This window comes from Denticeps clupeoides, chromosome 4, assembly GCF_900700375.1.
Source record: "Denticeps clupeoides chromosome 4, fDenClu1.1, whole genome shotgun sequence".
In the NCBI taxonomy this organism is placed as follows: Eukaryota; Metazoa; Chordata; class Actinopteri; order Clupeiformes; family Denticipitidae; genus Denticeps; species Denticeps clupeoides.
The window spans coordinates 23,064,211-23,082,709 of NC_041710.1; the positions used below are offsets into that span (position 1 = coordinate 23,064,211).

Sequence of the window (18,499 nt, forward strand, 5' to 3'; positions counted from 1 at the left end):
GAAATGCAATTCTGCAACACTGTAATTGGTTTATGTTTTTTTTTTTATGTCAAGAGTTCACCAACATTGCTCTGTTGCTCTACTCAGATCTCCCGAATTAGTGTTCCCGAGTTCCATGTGGCCAAATGTTATATATAATATACTATAGGTTGCATTTATCATGGCTTAAAAACAAAGTACATGCCTCTCTCTAACATCGCTAAATGTTTGCTAATGGCTTTATGATTGATTTCCCTCTATTTGTAGGATGTCTGCATGCCTTGTCTTGTCAATATAATGTTGCATCATTTAAATCTAATTTAACTTATTATTGTTTATGTCTTTGATTATTGCAGATTGAACATGTTTAGGCTAAAGTACAGCTGGCTTTCATAAGCCTGGCGCTAGTATGTATCTTATGTAAGATATTGTGTAATCATAATTGTAATAGTGAGATAGTGAGGCCCAGATTCACTGTGAACATTGCCTGCTGTTGTTGGTAGCTTCATTTGTATAACTTCTCATCTTTTAGGCCAAAGTCTGTTCGTTGTCACTGTTCAGACTTTTACTGTGTGTGTGTGTGTGTGTGTGTGTGTGTGTGTGTGTGTACCTTCTTCCTGCAGAATGGTCTGAATGCTCTGCATCTAGCTGCTAAAGAGGGTCACGCGGAACTGGTAGAGGAACTCCTAGAGAGAGGAGCAGCAGTGGACTCCTCTACTAAGGCAATGCAGCTTTACACCTTTACACCCCCAACAACCCCTACCAACACACACACAAACGCACAAGTTAATTTCTGGCTGTTGTAACAAAAGCCCCCCAGCCCTCCAACCATGCCACTCCCTGTGTTGGATCATGGCTTAGCCAGTCAGGATTTACAGCATTATGTATATACATTATGCAAAAAACGTTAATGAATAACAAAAATGCAGATTCACCAGACTGTCGATTTAAATGTTGCCTAGCAGGATATAAGTTTTCACCCAGTAACACAGGATAATAAAGAGCCATTGGTGCCCTGAATAGAAATGCATTCTTTGACCATGCATATGGTTACTATATGCCTCAAAAATGTATATACATCTAAATAAGATGTTGAAGCCTTTGTGTTGCAGAAGGGGAACACAGCACTGCATATTTCCTGCCTGGCTGGCCAGAAAGAAGTGGCCAAACTGCTGGTAAAGAGAGGAGCAGATGTCAACGCACAGTCACAGGTGAGGACAACACTGCAGCAGTGTGATGCGCCATGTCATACCAAGATTACCATCGTCACAATTAATAACAGTTGTACCGATACGTGGTGAAGAGATCATGACGGAAGTGCTCTGAACTCCTATGCAGAATGGATTCACGCCTTTATACATGGCAGCGCAGGAGAATCACCTCGAGGTCGTCCGCTACCTGCTGGAGAGTGGAGGCAACCAGAGCACAGCTACGGAGGTGTGTGCCACTCATAGAATGAATGGACATGTGCACATGTATTCTTGTCTGTATAACTGGCTTCTTTATACTGTGTTTTATTGTCCCTGACCACAGGATGGCTTCACCCCTCTGGCCATTGCCCTTCAGCAGGGGCACAACCAGGTGGTCTCTCTTCTCCTGGAGCATGACACCAAGGGCAAGGTGCGTCTGCCTGCCCTTCACATCGCTGCTCGCAAAGATGACACCAAGTCTGCTGCCCTGCTCCTGCAGAATGACCACAACGCAGATGTCCAGTCAAAGGTGAGAGTTCATAGAAGGCGAAGGAAATAATATAATAACAGTCAGAATAAGCAGAGAGATCATATAAATAAAGTTATCATCAGTATTATGACAACTTCAGATCTTAAACAGCTTCATTAATACATGTAAACTCTGTGTAAATCAGGGGGAAAAAAGAATTATGATTATTTTTACTCTTTATTGCAAGTTAGGAATATGTATTGTTGACTATCACAACTTAGTCTAACACATCTATCAATACAATTGAACAAAGTAGAAGTGCATCTAGCTGCTATCTAGTGAACATGATTTTTGCCCCCCAAACATCCTGAACTCAAAAGGGATGAAAACCGTAGAACAGTATGACTCTATAAACAAGTCTCTACAAGACTCCACAAAAAAAGTATTTTTCAAATAATGTATATATGGTGTATATTTAACAAATCTGCCTTTAATAGACATGAATATTCTATTTTTTATCTTCATGCCTTTAAAGTGGTTCTGTGTATGGGTGTGTGTTGGGGTGGGTTAGGGAAGTAAAATCATAATTCCAATTAGCTTAAATATATATATTGTTGCTTTTCCCTCTCCGGCAAATCCAGATGATGGTCAATAGGACAACAGAGGTATTGCGATACATTCAGTTTATTCTTAATTTTTTTCCCAGCTCTGTAATACATATTGCTTTGTTTCTTTGAATCTGGACTTTCTGTTGAACACCTGCATGGAGGAGTTGTAGCACTGTGTAGTGTGTAGCTCTGGTTTCACTGTGAATTGTTTGGTTGGTGAAATGCATGGCGGGTTGTTTTAGGAATGACAGATAGCACAGCTTTCTTAGGAGTGTAACACTGTTGTATTTCACTTTGAATCGCCAGTATTGATTTCTCCATGAATGTTTATTTGATCATGTATGGGTTCTTTGTCTTTTTTTGCACATTTTATGTTCTCAGCTGTTCAAAATTGCCATCAATTGCATCAATTAGAAAAGAGAATTTTAGAAAAGCAGAAACCATTGTCAGTACAGTCATATTAATGCGCTTTGTACTTTGCTAATTTGTTGTGTAGTAGATCTCACATTACACTGCACCATTTTGTTAATTCTGTCTCTCACATTGATCCATGTCTCTCAGAATGGAAAGGTAAGGTGACAATGATGCTCCCTCTCTCCTGCTCAGTAAGGCATAGGTTTACATATCTGTTCACATGTAAATGTTCATCTTTAGCTAGTGCCCATAGTGAGTAGTGCCTACACGTACAAGGATCCCATTTTAATTTTTTCTGCTTCTTTATCTGATGTGAGGTTTTCTTGCCTCAAAGCGTGCTGTGTGCTGGTTGACATTTTCTTGCGCTATTCTGCTTTGTGCTTTGTTGTGCATGCAAAAAAATCTTCTCATAATCACAACTTTTTCTCACTTTTTCCATTAGATCTGTACATTTCTGACATTTCACAAACAAACTGCTTCATGGGAATGCTGCATGCTACAAATAATTACTAGAGACTAAACTGAAACTCTGCTGACAGGGCTCAGTGTCACTCTTCTGGTTTCTGTCCCTTTCTTACCCTTTATTTTCCTCCTTTCTATCCATTTCTCCCCATTTTGTCTCTAACAGAGTGGGTTCACCCCACTGCACATCGCTGCCCACTATGGCAACGTAAATGTTTCCACACTGCTGCTGAACAGAGGCGCTGGTGTTGACTTCACTGCCAGGGTATGGGTTCCTGACCCCTGCATTAGGATTCAATATATCACAGGACAACCCTTGCACTTATATGCGCTTATATATTATATTAACTCACCATTAACTGCTTACATACATAGTTGTGTTGAGTGTAATCAGTGCAAAGTGCAAATAGAGTTCAAGGGTCTCAGCTTTTCACGCACGAGTTCTTGTGGGATCAAGACTGGTACTTAATGGTTGCTTAATGGTTCTAATATTGGTCAAGGGCTTTAACATGGCATGTTACAATAAAACATAACTAGTAACTTTTTTAGTGTCTAATGGAAAGAATATGAATTATATGATAAAAAGTATAGTATACTGAAGTATACCAATGACCACTTCATCTGCTTCATGTTTATGTATTATTCCCTAAATATGTGTGCTATTCCCTGTATTCTCTTCATAGTTTTTTTTGTTTGTTTGTAGAATGGCATAACCCCTCTTCATGTAGCGTCCAAAAGAGGAAACACCAACATGATTTCCCTACTGCTGGATCGTGGATCTCAGATTGACGCCAAGACCAGAGTAAATCACATCAAACTGCCATTCAGTCAAATACACTGTAATAATATGTAATCCCCTAGTGATCAACATGCCGCTTTCACATTTCACACTGTTAAGGTTAAAATACAATGAAAATAAAGCTGTGTTTCTGCTCTTGGGTGTTGCACAGGATGGCCTCACCCCTCTACACTGTGCAGCCAGGAGTGGACATGACCAAGCTGTGGAGGTGCTGCTAGAGAGAGGTGCACCCATTCTGGCCAGAACCAAGGTACACACCCTTTCACTCACACACTGGGAAAACAGGAACTTCTCAGGCAGAAGACATAGTTCTTTATTTTTGTGCAAATTTACACATGAATTCCATTACTTAATCTTTTTAATGGTTTAGTTAAAATTGTCTGGATTCCATATCATTTCAAGACTATAATTAACTGATATTTGACTAAATTGGCCTTCAACATAATGTGTTGCACTGAATGCTATATGGTGTAACTGATTCCTTAATTTGACATTTTGCCAAGAAATGATCTCACAGAGAAGGAGCTTTGATGACCTAAATGTTGACTCTCTCTATAAAATACAAGATAATTTTAAGGCAACTTGTCAGATGTGACTAGGTTTTAATCAAATGGTATGATCCCAGCATACCATTGAATGTGTGCATGTTGATTTAAAATTGTCTGCCTCGTGAAATAAACTATACTGCACAAACAACGTACTCCACATAACGTCACGTAACCCTTAAAATGGGCGTAATTGCCTGCAGAACGGACTGTCCCCGTTGCACATGTCAGCTCAGGGAGACCACGTGGAATGTCTGAAGCACCTGCTGCAGCACACGGCGCCAGTGGATGATGTGACTCTGGACTACCTGACAGCCCTGCATGTTGCTGCTCACTGTGGCCATTACAGGGTTACCAAACTGCTGCTGGACAAGAAAGCAAACCCCAATGCCCGGGCGCTGGTAGAACTCAATTAACTTATGCTCAAAGTTTCCTTTGTTTACAAGTGAACCCATTGTGACCAAGCAATTTCCTGTCTGTACCTGGTCAGAATGGATTCACTCCACTGCACATTGCCTGTAAGAAGAACAGAGTGAAGGTGATGGAGTTGCTGGTGAAGTATGGAGCCTCCATCCAGGCCATCACAGAGGTAGTGTCTCAGCGTCTACAAATGATCTTGATAATGAGAGCCATGAGACAGGGCATTACCTCTCTTGCCCTTTAAACTGATGACATATTTTCATTTCACCAGACCTTATTCAGTCTTATCAAATTCTTCCGTCTGTTCTTCTCTTTGCTTGCTTCTTAGTCTGGCCTTACCCCCATTCATGTAGCTGCCTTTATGGGCCACCTCAACATTGTACTACTGCTACTCCAAAATGGAGCCTCACCTGATGTCTGCAACATTGTAAGCACTGGACAAATCAGAACTTTTCACTGTCATGTGATATGAATTTGTTTGATATGTGTTTGATTAAATGTTGTGTGTGTGTGTGTGTGTGTGTGTGTGTGTGTGTTCACAGCGAGGAGAGACAGCTCTCCACATGGCTGCTCGGGCTGGTCAGATGGAGGTGGTCCGGTGTCTCCTCAGGAATGGGGCACTTGTGGATGCCATGGCAAGAGTAAGAGTGAAAGACTAATCAGTCACTGAAGTCTCTATATCTTTATTCCCTAAACAAATTGTATTAATGCATACAAGCACAATTATTAGTTAGGGTGGTAGTAACCTAGTGGGTAGCACACTCACCTGTGAACCCAGAAGACCCGGGTTTGAATCCCGCTAACTACCATTGTGTCCCTGAGCAAGACACTTAACCCTGAGTATCTCCAGGGGGGGACTGTCCCTGTAACTACTGATTGTAAGTCGCTCTGGATAAGGGCGTCTGATAAATGCTGTAAATGTAGTTATTGAATATCTGTTAATGGATCTCTGTGCTTATTATGTAAATATCATAAGCAAAAAATTAAATTTATCCCAATGGAAACTTTTTCTGTTACAACGACACAAGGAGTGAACAGAAACAACAAATAATATCAAATACAGCAAACTCTTACAAGAAACATCAAGAACTATCAAATCTATTGGGTATAAATGCTATCTGAATAATTCTAATAATGACTATATTTAAATATTCTAGTTTAAATCTCTCAGATCTTAACATACACTACCAGCTAAAAGTTGTTACTCTTGCTCAGGGACACAATGGTAGTAAGTGGGGTTTAAACCTGGGTCTTCTGGTTCATAGGCGAATGTGTTACCCGCTAGGATACTACCACCCTAAAAAAGGTAAAGAGAGACAGATTCTTCACTCATACTTTCTCCACATACTTACAGAAAAGTACTAAATATGTTTGGCCTCCAACTCAGTGTCCATAATTGCCACAGAGTAGGTGTGTCCAAACCTTTGACTTGTAGTGTATTCTCCAATCCAATCCCCGATAACATGGCTTGCTTTTTTGATCATTTGGAAATCCATCATTCAAATTTTTAGGACATTTTTTAGAATATATAAATACGTACCTCATGTACATTTTCTCATGTGCTGTCTATTGATAGGAGGACCAAACTCCACTACACATCGCATCTCGCCTGGGGAAGACAGAGATTGTTCAGCTGCTTCTGCAGCACATGGCTCACCCAGATGCAGCAACCATCAATGGCTACACACCCCTGCATATCTCAGCCCGTGAGCGTCAGGTGGAGACAGCTGCAGTCCTCATTGAAGCTGGTGCATCACACTCTCTGGCCACCAAGGTACACACACACACACATACACACATATCACCTAGGGTATTAAATATGCAACATGTGTATTTTATTTCTACCTCTAAACTTAATTTCAAAAGTCTCCTTCACCTTTAGAATGAAATTTCAAAGATTGACATTTTCAGGTTAGAAAGTGTTCCTAGCATGAGTTGGTGTGCATGTGATTCTGGTATTTAATTTTGTGGATGTTTCCCTCAACAGAAAGGCTTTACACCTCTGCATGTAGCTGCTAAATATGGAAGCCTGGACGTGGCAAAACTTCTCTTGCAACGCCATGCTCTTCCAGATGTTGCTGGAAAGGTGTGCAAACACAGGTTTTGATTATACAATTCGAATTAATCCACGTTCCAGATTTGTGCAGTTTGACTAAATGGCATTTCAAAATACCCTCTGTGTTTCTGGTTTTATTAAATTCGTGAAAATATTCATTCTATTGTAGCATAGCAAAAAAAGTGCAGTTTAATGTAGTCATCATCCAACAATTTAAAAAATGTTTTTGCCAATAAGTGGCAAATAATGTGATTTGGTTTTAATTAATTGTATGCTTTCCTAATAATTTCAAATGCTAGTATTACATATTAATCTGTATAAACAGTGAAATTGCTAGATATTTAGTTACTGATCAGGACACAAGCACAGGACCTTTCATTGCTCATGCATGTGCGATTAGATAAATATGAATTTATCTCACTTGTTTACAACTTTTTAATAGGCAGTTAAACTTTTCTTTTTCTTCAGAATGGCCTCACACCACTTCATGTGGCATCTCACTATGATAACCAGCAGGTGGCGCTCCTGCTTCTAGACAAAGGAGCCTCTCCTCATGCCATAGCCAAGGTAAAAACAAGTAGCTAATTAAATTTAGTTTATGAATAATATATTTAATATTAAATGTTTATCAAGCATTTTAATACTTTCTGAGAGTGAATAACATGCAGTGATCGAAGTACATTCAGGATAAGTTACGATATTCATTTCATTCTTTAACAAGTGCGTCTCTTCAAATAAATCTCCTTACATGCAGAATGGATACACACCCCTTCACATCGCTGCGAAAAAAAACCAGACGACCATTGCCTCCTCGCTACTGCAGTACAGCGCCGAGACCAACGTACTGACCAAACAAGGCGTCAGCGCCCTGCACCTGGCCTCCCAGGAGGGTCATAGTGAGATGGTCTCCTTGCTGCTGAATAAGGGTGCCCACGTCAACACGTCCACCAAGGTGAGCCTAAACTTTGACAACTGTCCACTGTTCAGATATTTTTAAGGGCTTCTGCTCTAGATGAGTGTCAGGGAGACTAGTATAAGTAAATTTAAATGTTTTGTTTGGCTTAGAGTGGTCTGACGGCCCTTCACCTTGCTGCCCAAGAGGACAGAGTCAGTGCTTCTGAAGTATTGGCTAAACATGATGCCAACCTTGATCAGCAGACAAAGGTAAACACATCCCGAAAGGAAAATGTTATTAAAATGTATTAATTAAACATATCAATAATGCATTCTTGTATTATAATGAGGGCTGCGCATGTCTGCTCCAATTCATAAGCTTTGTCTTTCCAGCTTGGCTACACTCCGCTGATTGTTGCCTGTCATTATGGAAATACAAAAATGGTGAACTTCCTCTTGCAGCAAGGTGCTAGTGTAAATGCCAAAACTAAGGTAAGCCTGGTTGTTGTAGTGTGGGTCAAGTCTGTGCGGTTTAGCAACTTACAGCATCATGTGACATGTTTTTACATTGCTCCCCACAGAATGGGTACACACCTCTTCATCAGGCAGCTCAACAAGGGAACACACACATCATCAATATATTGCTGCAGCACGGTGCCAAACCCAATGCTACCACCATTGTGAGACTCTCGAGACACACTCCCAACAACATCCAGTACAAGCCAAAAGTTTGGACACACCTTCTCATTCAATGTGTTTTCTTGATTTTCATGACCATTTACGTTGGTAGATTCTCTCTGAAGGCATCAAAACTATGAATGAACACATGTGGAGTTATGTACTTAATAAAAAAATGTGAAATAACCAAAAACATGTTTTATATTCTAGTTCCTTCAAAATAGCCGCCCTTTGCTCTGATTACTGCTTTGAACACTCTAGGCATTCTCTCGATGAGCTTCAAGAGGTCGTCACCTGAAATGTGGAATTTTCCAACCGTCTTGAAGGAGTTCCCAGAGGTGTTTAGCACTAGTTGGTCCCTTTACCTTCACTCTGCGGTCCAGCTCACCCCAAACCATCTCGACTGGGTTCAGGTCCGGTGACTGTGGAGGTCAGGTCTCCACTTTTTGTTAAGTACATAACTCCACATGTGTTCATTCATAGTTTTGATGCCTTCGGTGAGAATCTACCAACGTAAATGGTCATGAAAATAAAGAAAACACATTAACTGAGACGGTGGGTCGAAACCTTTGGCCTGTACTGAATATATTTAAACTGAGATGACAAGGTAGAATTTTATTTAATGTTAATTTCATGTTCCTACCTGTCTTTCCATGGCATGTCTTTTTGAGAAGAATGGAAATACTGCACTGTCTATCGCCAAACGACTGGGCTACATCTCTGTAGTGGATACTCTGAAAGTGGTCACTGAAGAAATTATCACAACCACAACCGTATGTCATACTATATTTACTGTAGTTACTGGTAACTACCGGTTTGGATGACAGTTTGGTTACATCAAGAATATTCTGTTTGTGTTTGTTTGAATGTTGCAAAAACAGACGGTGACTGAGAAACACAAGCTGAATGTTCCAGAGACCATGACTGAGGTGTTGGATGTGTCTGATGAAGAGGGTAAGTGACTAGGTGTAGATGTGGGATGATTTCATTGGAACAGGGTGAACATGTAATTACATTTTGTACAACTCCAAAATATGTGGAACATATGTGGAAAAGTTCATGCCATTCCCTGAGATTATGTTGGCAACTGGTGTTCAGAAGCTCTATGTTCTGTAGCTCTGTGTCAGGTGGAGGAACAGCCCTTCAAAGATGGAATCTCAGAGGAGCTGGAAGGTATTGGTTAGTGCAGAGTTACTAAGCTGATACTGTAAATGAAAGGTTCACTCATCTTTACATCATTTATTTAGTTGATGCACACTTTTGAGGAGAACTTTTCATTATGTGCATGGAACAGCTGATTGTGATCAGCTTTTCTGGAATTAATTTTAATGCATGGCCCTGAGTGAGTTTAGCCTGCTGCTGTGTTTAATATTTTTATTATTAACACAAACGTCTTAGTAGTACTATCACACCTGATATATCTGTCTCATGTTGAATGCATTGCAATGAAAAAAAAACAGCATGACTGAAGTGAAACTGGAGAATAAACAAACGTTTTAAACATTTTATTGGATTTTTTATAAGAACATCAGAACAAACAAAACAAACAAACAGTAAAACACAAAACATGGTTTGTTGGTACAGGGTTACCAACATATACATCAGACATCAGACGGTACAGGGCAGTAGGTCACAGGAGCAGGGCAACCAAATGGTGAATGGAAATCTAGTCCACGACCATAACACAATCAATATCGGATCTAATTTTATTATACATAAGTTCATCAAATGCTGGTCCAATGAAGGTCCTATGGGTTATCCCCATCTTCTTTATCTACATTTACATTTGCAGCATTTATCAGACACCCTTATCCAGAGGGACTTATAATCAGTAGTTACAGGGACAGTCCCCCCCTGGAGCAATTTAGGGTTAAGTGTCTTGCTCAGGGACACAATGGTAGTACGTGGGATTTGAACCTGGGTCTTCTGGTTCATAGGCGAGTGTGTTAACTCCCCTGCAGTCCTTGATTCTGTGTAACAAAGATTCATGAAACACTTTTTTCAAGTTCAGGGGCAGAGTTGATTTCCAGTGTTTTAGAATGACCCTGGAAACTGTGATTAGGCTGACCACAATAACACAAAGTGTTCTTTTGGGAACATTCAGCATTGGGGTTCTGTTCCCTAGTAAACATAAAGCTAGAGCCAGACCAGTTACTCAGGAAATCTACTACCTTAGTCCAAAGCGGATTAACAAATTTGCAGTCCCACATAAAATGCAAAAAGGTAGCTACTTCTGATTAACATTTCCAACATATCTTGTCCTCATTCTATATAACTTCAAAGGAGTATGATAGTGTCAATGAATGATTTTGTATTGTGTAATATACTTTCTACAATCTGTGAAAATCAGCACTTGGGGATTCTTTGTTTAATAATGTCAGGGTATTGTGATATCTGGTTCAGTATGTAATGATTCAGATGCCTTTATTAGAATTATTTTAATGTTGCTATATACTATATAATGATGGTTGATAATAGAAGTGTAAGTAGTAATTAAACAGTTATTAAACTGCAATGATTCCTCTTGCTGCATTTGCCGCTCATGCACTGTAACACATTTTTGCAGTGACTTGACTAACTTAACCACTAGGTTTATGGGACTCAGGTCTAATTGTCTGACACATTTGAATAATTCCCAGGAGAAGACACTATGACTGGAGATGGAGGAGAGTACCTGAGGGCAGAGGACCTCCGAGAGCTGGGTGATGATTCCCTGCCTGGGCAGTTCTTGGAGGGGATATCTTATATGATCCACAACCTGGACAAGTAAATCAGTGGATAATTTTTCCATACAGTTGTATATACATTTAAACAAGCATGGATTCCAGGAATAATTCATTTAGTTATGCTTCAGTATTGTTGTGCTTTTAGATATGTTCTCAGTAGTTCTTTGTTCCAGTGTGCATAAAACCAAATCCAACATCAGACTATGTTCATTTTATTTTATTTTTTAGTAAATAAGCTTCTTAACCCAAATGTTGTACACAGTTCCAACTACTACAAAACTATCTATCTTGTGTCTGACTGCCAGAGTTCATGGAACACCCCCACACCAAGGTTACCACAGAGAAGGCATTCTGATTGAAGACATGATACCAAGTCATCAGGTAAGGGGTTCAAATTATTTAGTGAAGTGAAGTGAAAACAAAATCCCACTGATCATAAATGCAAAAAGAATTCAAATGATTGTGATCAGTCTAACTGGCTGTGCTTAGCAGTGACATGATTATGTTTTAAAAGATGTAAAAAGGATAAGCTATTTATTCCAGACATAAGTAAGTTGTTTTAATGTATGAATTAAATAAATAATTGGAACTTAGTTCCAACAATATTTTGCTAAAAAAGTAATCTACTCATTCTCATAATTAAAAAGATTTAATATGACATTTAATATGACATTTAATATGATACCTGTCACAGGTATCAACCCTTTGCAAGGAGAATGACAAAGACTCATATCGTCTAAGTTGGGGAGCAGAGCACCTTGACAATGTAGTGCTGACCAGCAATCTCCTCCACTCAGGGTCAGTATGTCATGAAAATATATTTGTCCACAGATTATAGAAGAATTGTTAAACTATGGGTGAACTTTCCATTAACTTTCCTCTCTCCATAAATCTATTTAGAATTTTAAGGCATGCAGATCTCTCTCATTGAGACTGGGTTCATTCATTATTCTTTATCATCATATTTTCTAAAGTTGCTTTCTCATCTATCTATCTATCTATCTATCTATCTATCTATCTATCTATCTATCTATCTATCTATCTATCTATCTATCTATCTATCTATCTATCTATCTATCTATCTATCTATCTATCTATCTGACTTTCTGTCTATCTGTCTATCTTACCCTCTTTCTGTCCGCTTTGTGATTCTGCTTCAGCAGGTCCTCCCAGTTTCTTGACCATGACAATTGCAGGTGATCCTTTGCTTGTGGCTTCTCCTCCCTCCCTTACCCACCCCTCTCTGTCTCTTTCTTTCCTTTTTTTTCTTCTTGCCTTTTTTGCATTGCTTGTGACAGTTGCTATTGTTACAGTACAATACAGTACAATCCCTCTGCCATTTCATGCCACTTTTTTGATAACATGCCATCTCATGTGCAGTATACACTCAAATGTATTCAGTCTGGCATGATTTGCAAAGTGTGCACAGTATGTTTTTTTCCTGGATTTGCTGAATGTGTTCCTATTTCTTGGCCATGATATACAGTATCTCACAAAAAAAGAGTACACCGCACACATTTTTGTAAATGTTTTGTCATTAATGCTAAATAAATGAGTACACCCTTAAGTGAAAATGTTCAAATTTTGCCCAATTAACCATTTTCCCTGCCCAGTGTCATGTGACTAGTGTTTCAAGGTCTCAGGTGTGAATGGAGAGCAGGTGTGTTAGAATTTTTCCTACCGGATTTAAACCGGAAACCCGAATGGAAACGCATGCGATCCAACGCAGTCCAAATCAGGTAACCGGTCCAAATCGGTCAACATGGCATCTCATGGCAAAGAACTGTCTGAGGTTCTGAAAGATGGCCTAGGCTATAAGAATATATAAAGATGGCCTAGGCTATAAGAAGATTGCCAACACCCTTAAACTGAGCAGCAGCATGGTGGCCAAGACCATACAGTGGTTTGAGAGAACAGGTTCCACTCAGAACAGGCCTCACCATGGTCCACCAAAGATGATGAGAGAATGTGCTCAGGGAATTATCCAGTTTGTTTTTGGAATCAGAGTGCTGCTAGTGGTTGGAGAGGTTGGAGGATGCATTGCTGTCATCCCAGAAGGAAGCAACGTCTAAAGATGATGCGCAAGACGGCACACAAAGAATTTGCTGAAGATAACCAAGATATACCCAGGCCACCCAACTACTGGTTCAGTCCTTAGACTACTGCAACTCCCTCCTAGCTGGTCTACCACTATGCACCATCCAACCTCTACAACTCATACAAAATGCAGCAGCACTGCTGATCTTCAACCTTCCCAAATTCTCCCACACCACCCCTCTGCTACGTTCCCTCCACTGGCTCCCAGTAGCTGCACGCATCAGGTTCAAAATACTGATGCTGGCCTACAAAGCCAAACATGGAGTAGCACCATCCTACCTCACAGCCCTTATTACACCTCGCACTGCACCTCGTAAACGGCATCTCGAGACCTTCCTCTTTAGAGAATATTTAGTTTAAATTGTAACATTCTTGTTGTCTTACTTATGTACCGAATCTACAACAGAGTGAATAAAAATATTGTATTCATAGTTGGGGTCCTAGTGAACCGGAATTGATCTCTTCATCGATGGTAATTTGAAAGCCGCTCTGGATAAGGGCGTCTGCCAAATGTCGTAAATGTAAATGTAAATAAACCTATCTGGTTCAGAAGATGTCACGTGTGTGGCAGAAACTAGAAAAGCAGAACAAAGACAAGTATGTCTTGTCTACAGTCATGAATGGTGGTGGGAGTATCATGGTTTGGGGCTGCATGACGGAAGGATGAATGCCAACATGTACTGTATCATACTGAAGCAGAACATGATCCCCTCCCTTTGGAGACTGGGCCGCTGGGCCGTATTCCGACATGGTGACGACCCCAGACACACCTCCAAGACGACCCCTACCATGCTAAATTAACTGAGGGTAAAGATGCCTAAACCCTACTGAGCATCTGTGGGGAATCTTCAGACGGAACGTGGAAGAGAGCAAGGTCTTCAGCCACCATCATGGAGAAATGGAAGAGGATTTTGGTGACAGCCTGTGAAGCTCTAATGAACCAAGAGAGATAAGGCAGCGCTGGAAAATTATGGTGGCAACATAAAAAAATATTGACACTTTGAGCACAATTTGGACATTTTCATTTAGGGGTGTACCAGGGTTGCCAACCATCCCAAATTCTCCGGTACATCCTGAAATATGGGTGATCTTGATTTGTCCCTTCTGGGGCAGTGCCAGTCCTGTATTCTAATCACAGCCTCGTCGGCCAATAATAGATTACTGTAAGCATGGCAAAACTCATGCAAACATTGCTATGAGTTATAGCAATGTTTCAGGGGTGTCAGACTCATGGCGCACGGGCCGCATCTTGCGAGATCACTTTATATAGATCTATTATTACACTTTATATAGATCTATTATACATGCTGGATAGCAAATTTACATTGTTGTCCAAGCTGTACAATGACTACGTTAAATTGTATCAAAATGTCATACTTTCAGTGTTGTCCCAAGGAAAAATATAATAATTTTTTTTTTAATGTACTTACTTTTGTGAGATACTGTAATAAATGCACTTGTCCTGAAAGTAGCACTTAAAGCAGCCTTTAGAAAATCATTTTAAAAATCTGTGTTAATTAAAATTAGACACATATTTCATTCAGAATGTGCTGCATTCAGTGTCCACTATTCAGTTCATGATGATTTCACATTTTAACCATGGACTGTTTCATATGTTCGCAATAACAGCATGTTGAAGTAAAAATTGTGTTGGACTGCATGCCTAAAAGCGCTGCTGCTAACTCTGTTAGCACTGTACCTAGTTTAACGCATGCAAACGTATCCCGGGTTGAGAAGTGATGATATCAGCTTTGCTGTGTTGAACAGGAAGTACAGTATTGTACATTATGATGCTGTACCTGTCATGTTATGTTGATTTAATCCGATTACCCCATCACAGATTATGTTGAGCAGAGGTGCAAGGAAGAGTCACTGCAGCGTGTGCGTGCGGGTAACAGGCGGGTAAAAGCAGAAGAGGCGTACTGCTTTCTGAGATTCTTTCTGTGTCTGTTCCTCCTTCTTTTCATCCACGGCTGCCCCTCAGCTTTCTTGTCAGTTTCATGGTGGATGCCAGGGGTGGGGCCATGCGTGGTTGCCGTCACAACGGACTGCGCATAATCGTGCCACCTAGGAAGTGTTCTGCTCCCACACGTGTCACGTGTCGTTTGGTCAAGAGGCATCGGCTGGCCTCCATGCCACCCATGGTTGAGGGAGAGGGCCTGGCTGGGAGGATTATTGAGGTCGGACCTTCTGGAGCTCAGTTCCTTGGGTAAGGCTAATATAATAAGTGGATGACGTAGCTGTAGATACTTGCACACCTACTCTGTGGAGGATATTATGAGGATTTTAATATGGAAAAAAATGTATATCCCATGAATAAGATTCTTTATGTTCATGAATGCTATGCACACTTTTGGCATCATAACCAGCTTCAAGGGATGAGAGAACAAAAAGCACCCAAAGCAGTGCTTAATGTGGGCTGTTGGAAAACCATTCCCATATAAGAGATATAAGGGTGCGCTGTTCACTGCTTTGAAGGGTCTAAAATGTGACATATTTTACTTATAAGTTTACCATGTTTTTTTTATCTATTGCTGGTGGTAGTTTTGAGTCATCATTTTGGTTATAAAGGGTAAAAATATTAAATATTAAATATTAAAAAATTCTGAGTTGAAAGGAGTGGAAATGTGTGAATGAGAGTGCCAGGCCACATCCCCACCATACTTGTGAGTGTGCTGGACAGGGTAACGTGAAGTTTGTGCTTTTTTCTCTTTGCCCTGCTGCACTTGGAACAGTAAACTCCACCTTCCTACTGCTCCTCCCCCTCTGAACGAGGGCGAAAGTTTGGTCAGCCGAATTCTGCAGCTGGGCCCGCCTGGGACTAAATTCCTCGGGTAGGACTGATGTTTAAAGAACCATAGATGGTGGATCCTTGCCCTTGAGGGATATTTCCTTTCATTGTGGTGTCACATTCCGTCATGGTGCACCCCTCCCATCGTTTTCATTGCACAGTTTTGTTTTTGTGTTCTTTTATTTGCTTAATTTTATTTGAATAATAAAAAAAAAAACTTTGTTCGTGTTTTTTCTTTGTTTTGAGCCTTTGTGATCCCTACTGCACTTTGTCATATCAAATGACATAGTTTCTTGGTGACCTTTTATCTTTTCAACGTTTGACTTTGGTTGATGTTGTAATCAGAAAAGCAAAACACACACATTTACGGAACCTGTTTCCCTGCCACAGGCCTGTTATTGTGGAGATCCCACACTTTGCGGCACTGCGTGGTGCTGAGCGGGAGCTGGTGATCCTTCGAAGTGAGACAGGGGAGAGTTGGAGGGAACACCACTGTGAGTTCACAGAAGAGGAGCTCAACCAGATCCTGAATGGCATGGACGAGGGTTAGCACGCTCACATTTACATTTACACAACAACAAAACACTATGCAACCTACACAAAACGTGTTCATGGATGAATGGAATTAAGTGTATATTTTTGTTTAACAGAGCTTGATTCTCCTGAGGAGCTGGAGAAGAAGCGTATCTGTCGAATCATCACTCGAGACTTCCCACAGTACTTTGCCGTGGTCTCCCGAATAAAGCAGGACAGTCATCTAATCGGACCAGAAGGTGGAGTGCTGAGCAGCACATTGGTGCCTCAGGTTCAGGCCGTTTTCCCGGAGGGAGCCCTCACCAAGCGGATCCGTGTTGGCTTGCAGGTATAACTGTAGCTAGAGAAAGCGTTCAGTTGTGGAGGTGCAAAATGCCAGATGTTCCTTAAAATCCATTGTTGAAAATCAAGCAATGCAAGATCTGTTGCTGAAAGAGAATGAAACCATTGCAGTTATTAAATGTGTTGTTTTATTTTCCTTCAAACTTCAGGCCCAGCCAATCAGTGATGATCTTGTGAGGAGGATTTTGGGTAACAAGGCAACTTTCAGCCCAATTGTAACTTTAGAGCCCAGAAGGAGAAAGTTTCACAAGCCCATCACTATGACAATACCAGTTCCCAAAAGCTCAGCAACTGATGTTACAAATAATGCCTTTGGTGGAGATACTCCAACCTTAAGACTACTCTGCAGTATAACAGGTAGGGATACAGTAGGGATGTGCGGTATAAATGGCATAAATGGTATGCGACATAAATTGGGCCAACGGGATCACTAAAATCACTAAATGAAATCTTGGAATCTTGGAGGGACTGCATGATAAAATATGAACAAGCATAGTGTTATTTAAATATTTTCTGTAAACTCTACAGCCAAAAATTTCATATAATCACTCACATCATACAAATACCTGGCATTTTACTGGCCTTATGGGTGTGACAGAATGTCCACTTTCGGTAGAAATGCCCAGATATTGTTTTATCTGGTATATGGTTATGCTATATGTTGATGTATCTGTAAAAAGTTTATTGTACAACTTCCTGCTCCGGACACATGTTACCATTTACATTTACATTTACAGCATTTATCAGGCGCCCTTATCCAGAGCGACTTACAATCAGTAGTTACAGGGACAGTCCCCCCCTGGAGCAATTTAGGGTTAAGTGTCTTGCTCAGGGACACAATGGTAGTAAGTGGGATTTGAACCTGGGTCTTCTGGTTCATAGGCGAGTGTGTTACCCACTAGGCTACTACCACCCTGTTACCCTTTCAAAAACAGTTAAATTTAAATTTGCTTATCAAATTATATATCGCAATATATACCATCTACCATCTATGGTTCAATTTATATCGCAATATGAATTTTTTGCCATATTGCACATGATTAGCATACAGTGCATCCAGAAAGTTTTCACACATTTTATGTTACAGCCTTATTCCAAAATGGTTTTTACTTTTTTTTTTTTTACTCATTGTTATATTGCAACCATTTGCTAAAATCATTTAAGTGAAAATTTTTCCTCATTAATGTACACACAGAACCCCATATTGACAGAAAAACACAGCATTGTTGACATTTTTGCAGATTTATTAACAAAGAAAAACTGAAATATCACATGATATTCAGTATTCAGACCCTTTGCTGTGATACTCATATATTTAATGAATGGTTCTGTCCATTTCTTCTAATCATACTTGAGATGGTTCTTGTTGCATCTTTCCCAAAAAGGCTTGTGGATGTTTTAGATCAATAGGGTGCTTCTACTAAATACTGAGCAATACTGGTATGAATAATTAGGACCATATGATGTGATCAGGTGCCTTCTGTTTCACCTGATC

The 18,499-nt window shown here is 40.2% G+C and overlaps 1 protein-coding gene across 8 annotated transcripts in view; it reads left to right on the top strand.

The window, feature by feature from the left end:
* Positions 1-18,499, top strand: part of ank2a (ankyrin 2a, neuronal) — a 51,338-nt gene that overhangs the window by 12,408 nt on the left and 20,431 nt on the right. For 2 of the 8 annotated variants that reach the window (XM_028975463.1, XM_028975456.1), the window contains 31 exons: positions 603-701; positions 1,092-1,190; positions 1,318-1,416; positions 1,513-1,698; positions 2,280-2,303; positions 2,808-2,816; positions 3,289-3,387; positions 3,826-3,924; positions 4,073-4,171; positions 4,670-4,867; positions 4,957-5,055; positions 5,215-5,313; positions 5,429-5,527; positions 6,463-6,660; positions 6,874-6,972; positions 7,411-7,509; positions 7,697-7,894; positions 8,008-8,106; positions 8,230-8,328; positions 8,418-8,516; positions 9,189-9,287; positions 9,396-9,468; positions 11,154-11,280; positions 11,546-11,621; positions 11,935-12,038; positions 12,401-12,436; positions 15,322-15,546; positions 16,073-16,171; positions 16,519-16,673; positions 16,779-16,990; positions 17,154-17,361. In XM_028975463.1, coding sequence (XP_028831296.1) covers positions 603-701; positions 1,092-1,190; positions 1,318-1,416; positions 1,513-1,698; positions 2,280-2,303; positions 2,808-2,816; positions 3,289-3,387; positions 3,826-3,924; positions 4,073-4,171; positions 4,670-4,867; positions 4,957-5,055; positions 5,215-5,313; positions 5,429-5,527; positions 6,463-6,660; positions 6,874-6,972; positions 7,411-7,509; positions 7,697-7,894; positions 8,008-8,106; positions 8,230-8,328; positions 8,418-8,516; positions 9,189-9,287; positions 9,396-9,468; positions 11,154-11,280; positions 11,546-11,621; positions 11,935-12,038; positions 12,401-12,436; positions 15,322-15,546; positions 16,073-16,171; positions 16,519-16,673; positions 16,779-16,990; positions 17,154-17,361 — 3,613 coding nt within the window. The remainder of the gene's footprint in view (positions 1-602; positions 702-1,091; positions 1,191-1,317; positions 1,417-1,512; positions 1,699-2,279; positions 2,304-2,807; positions 2,817-3,288; positions 3,388-3,825; positions 3,925-4,072; positions 4,172-4,669; positions 4,868-4,956; positions 5,056-5,214; positions 5,314-5,428; positions 5,528-6,462; positions 6,661-6,873; positions 6,973-7,410; positions 7,510-7,696; positions 7,895-8,007; positions 8,107-8,229; positions 8,329-8,417; positions 8,517-9,188; positions 9,288-9,395; positions 9,469-11,153; positions 11,281-11,545; positions 11,622-11,934; positions 12,039-12,400; positions 12,437-15,321; positions 15,547-16,072; positions 16,172-16,518; positions 16,674-16,778; positions 16,991-17,153; positions 17,362-18,499) is intronic. The other 6 variants (XM_028975457.1, XM_028975460.1, XM_028975458.1 and 3 more) reach the window with 6 other exon arrangements.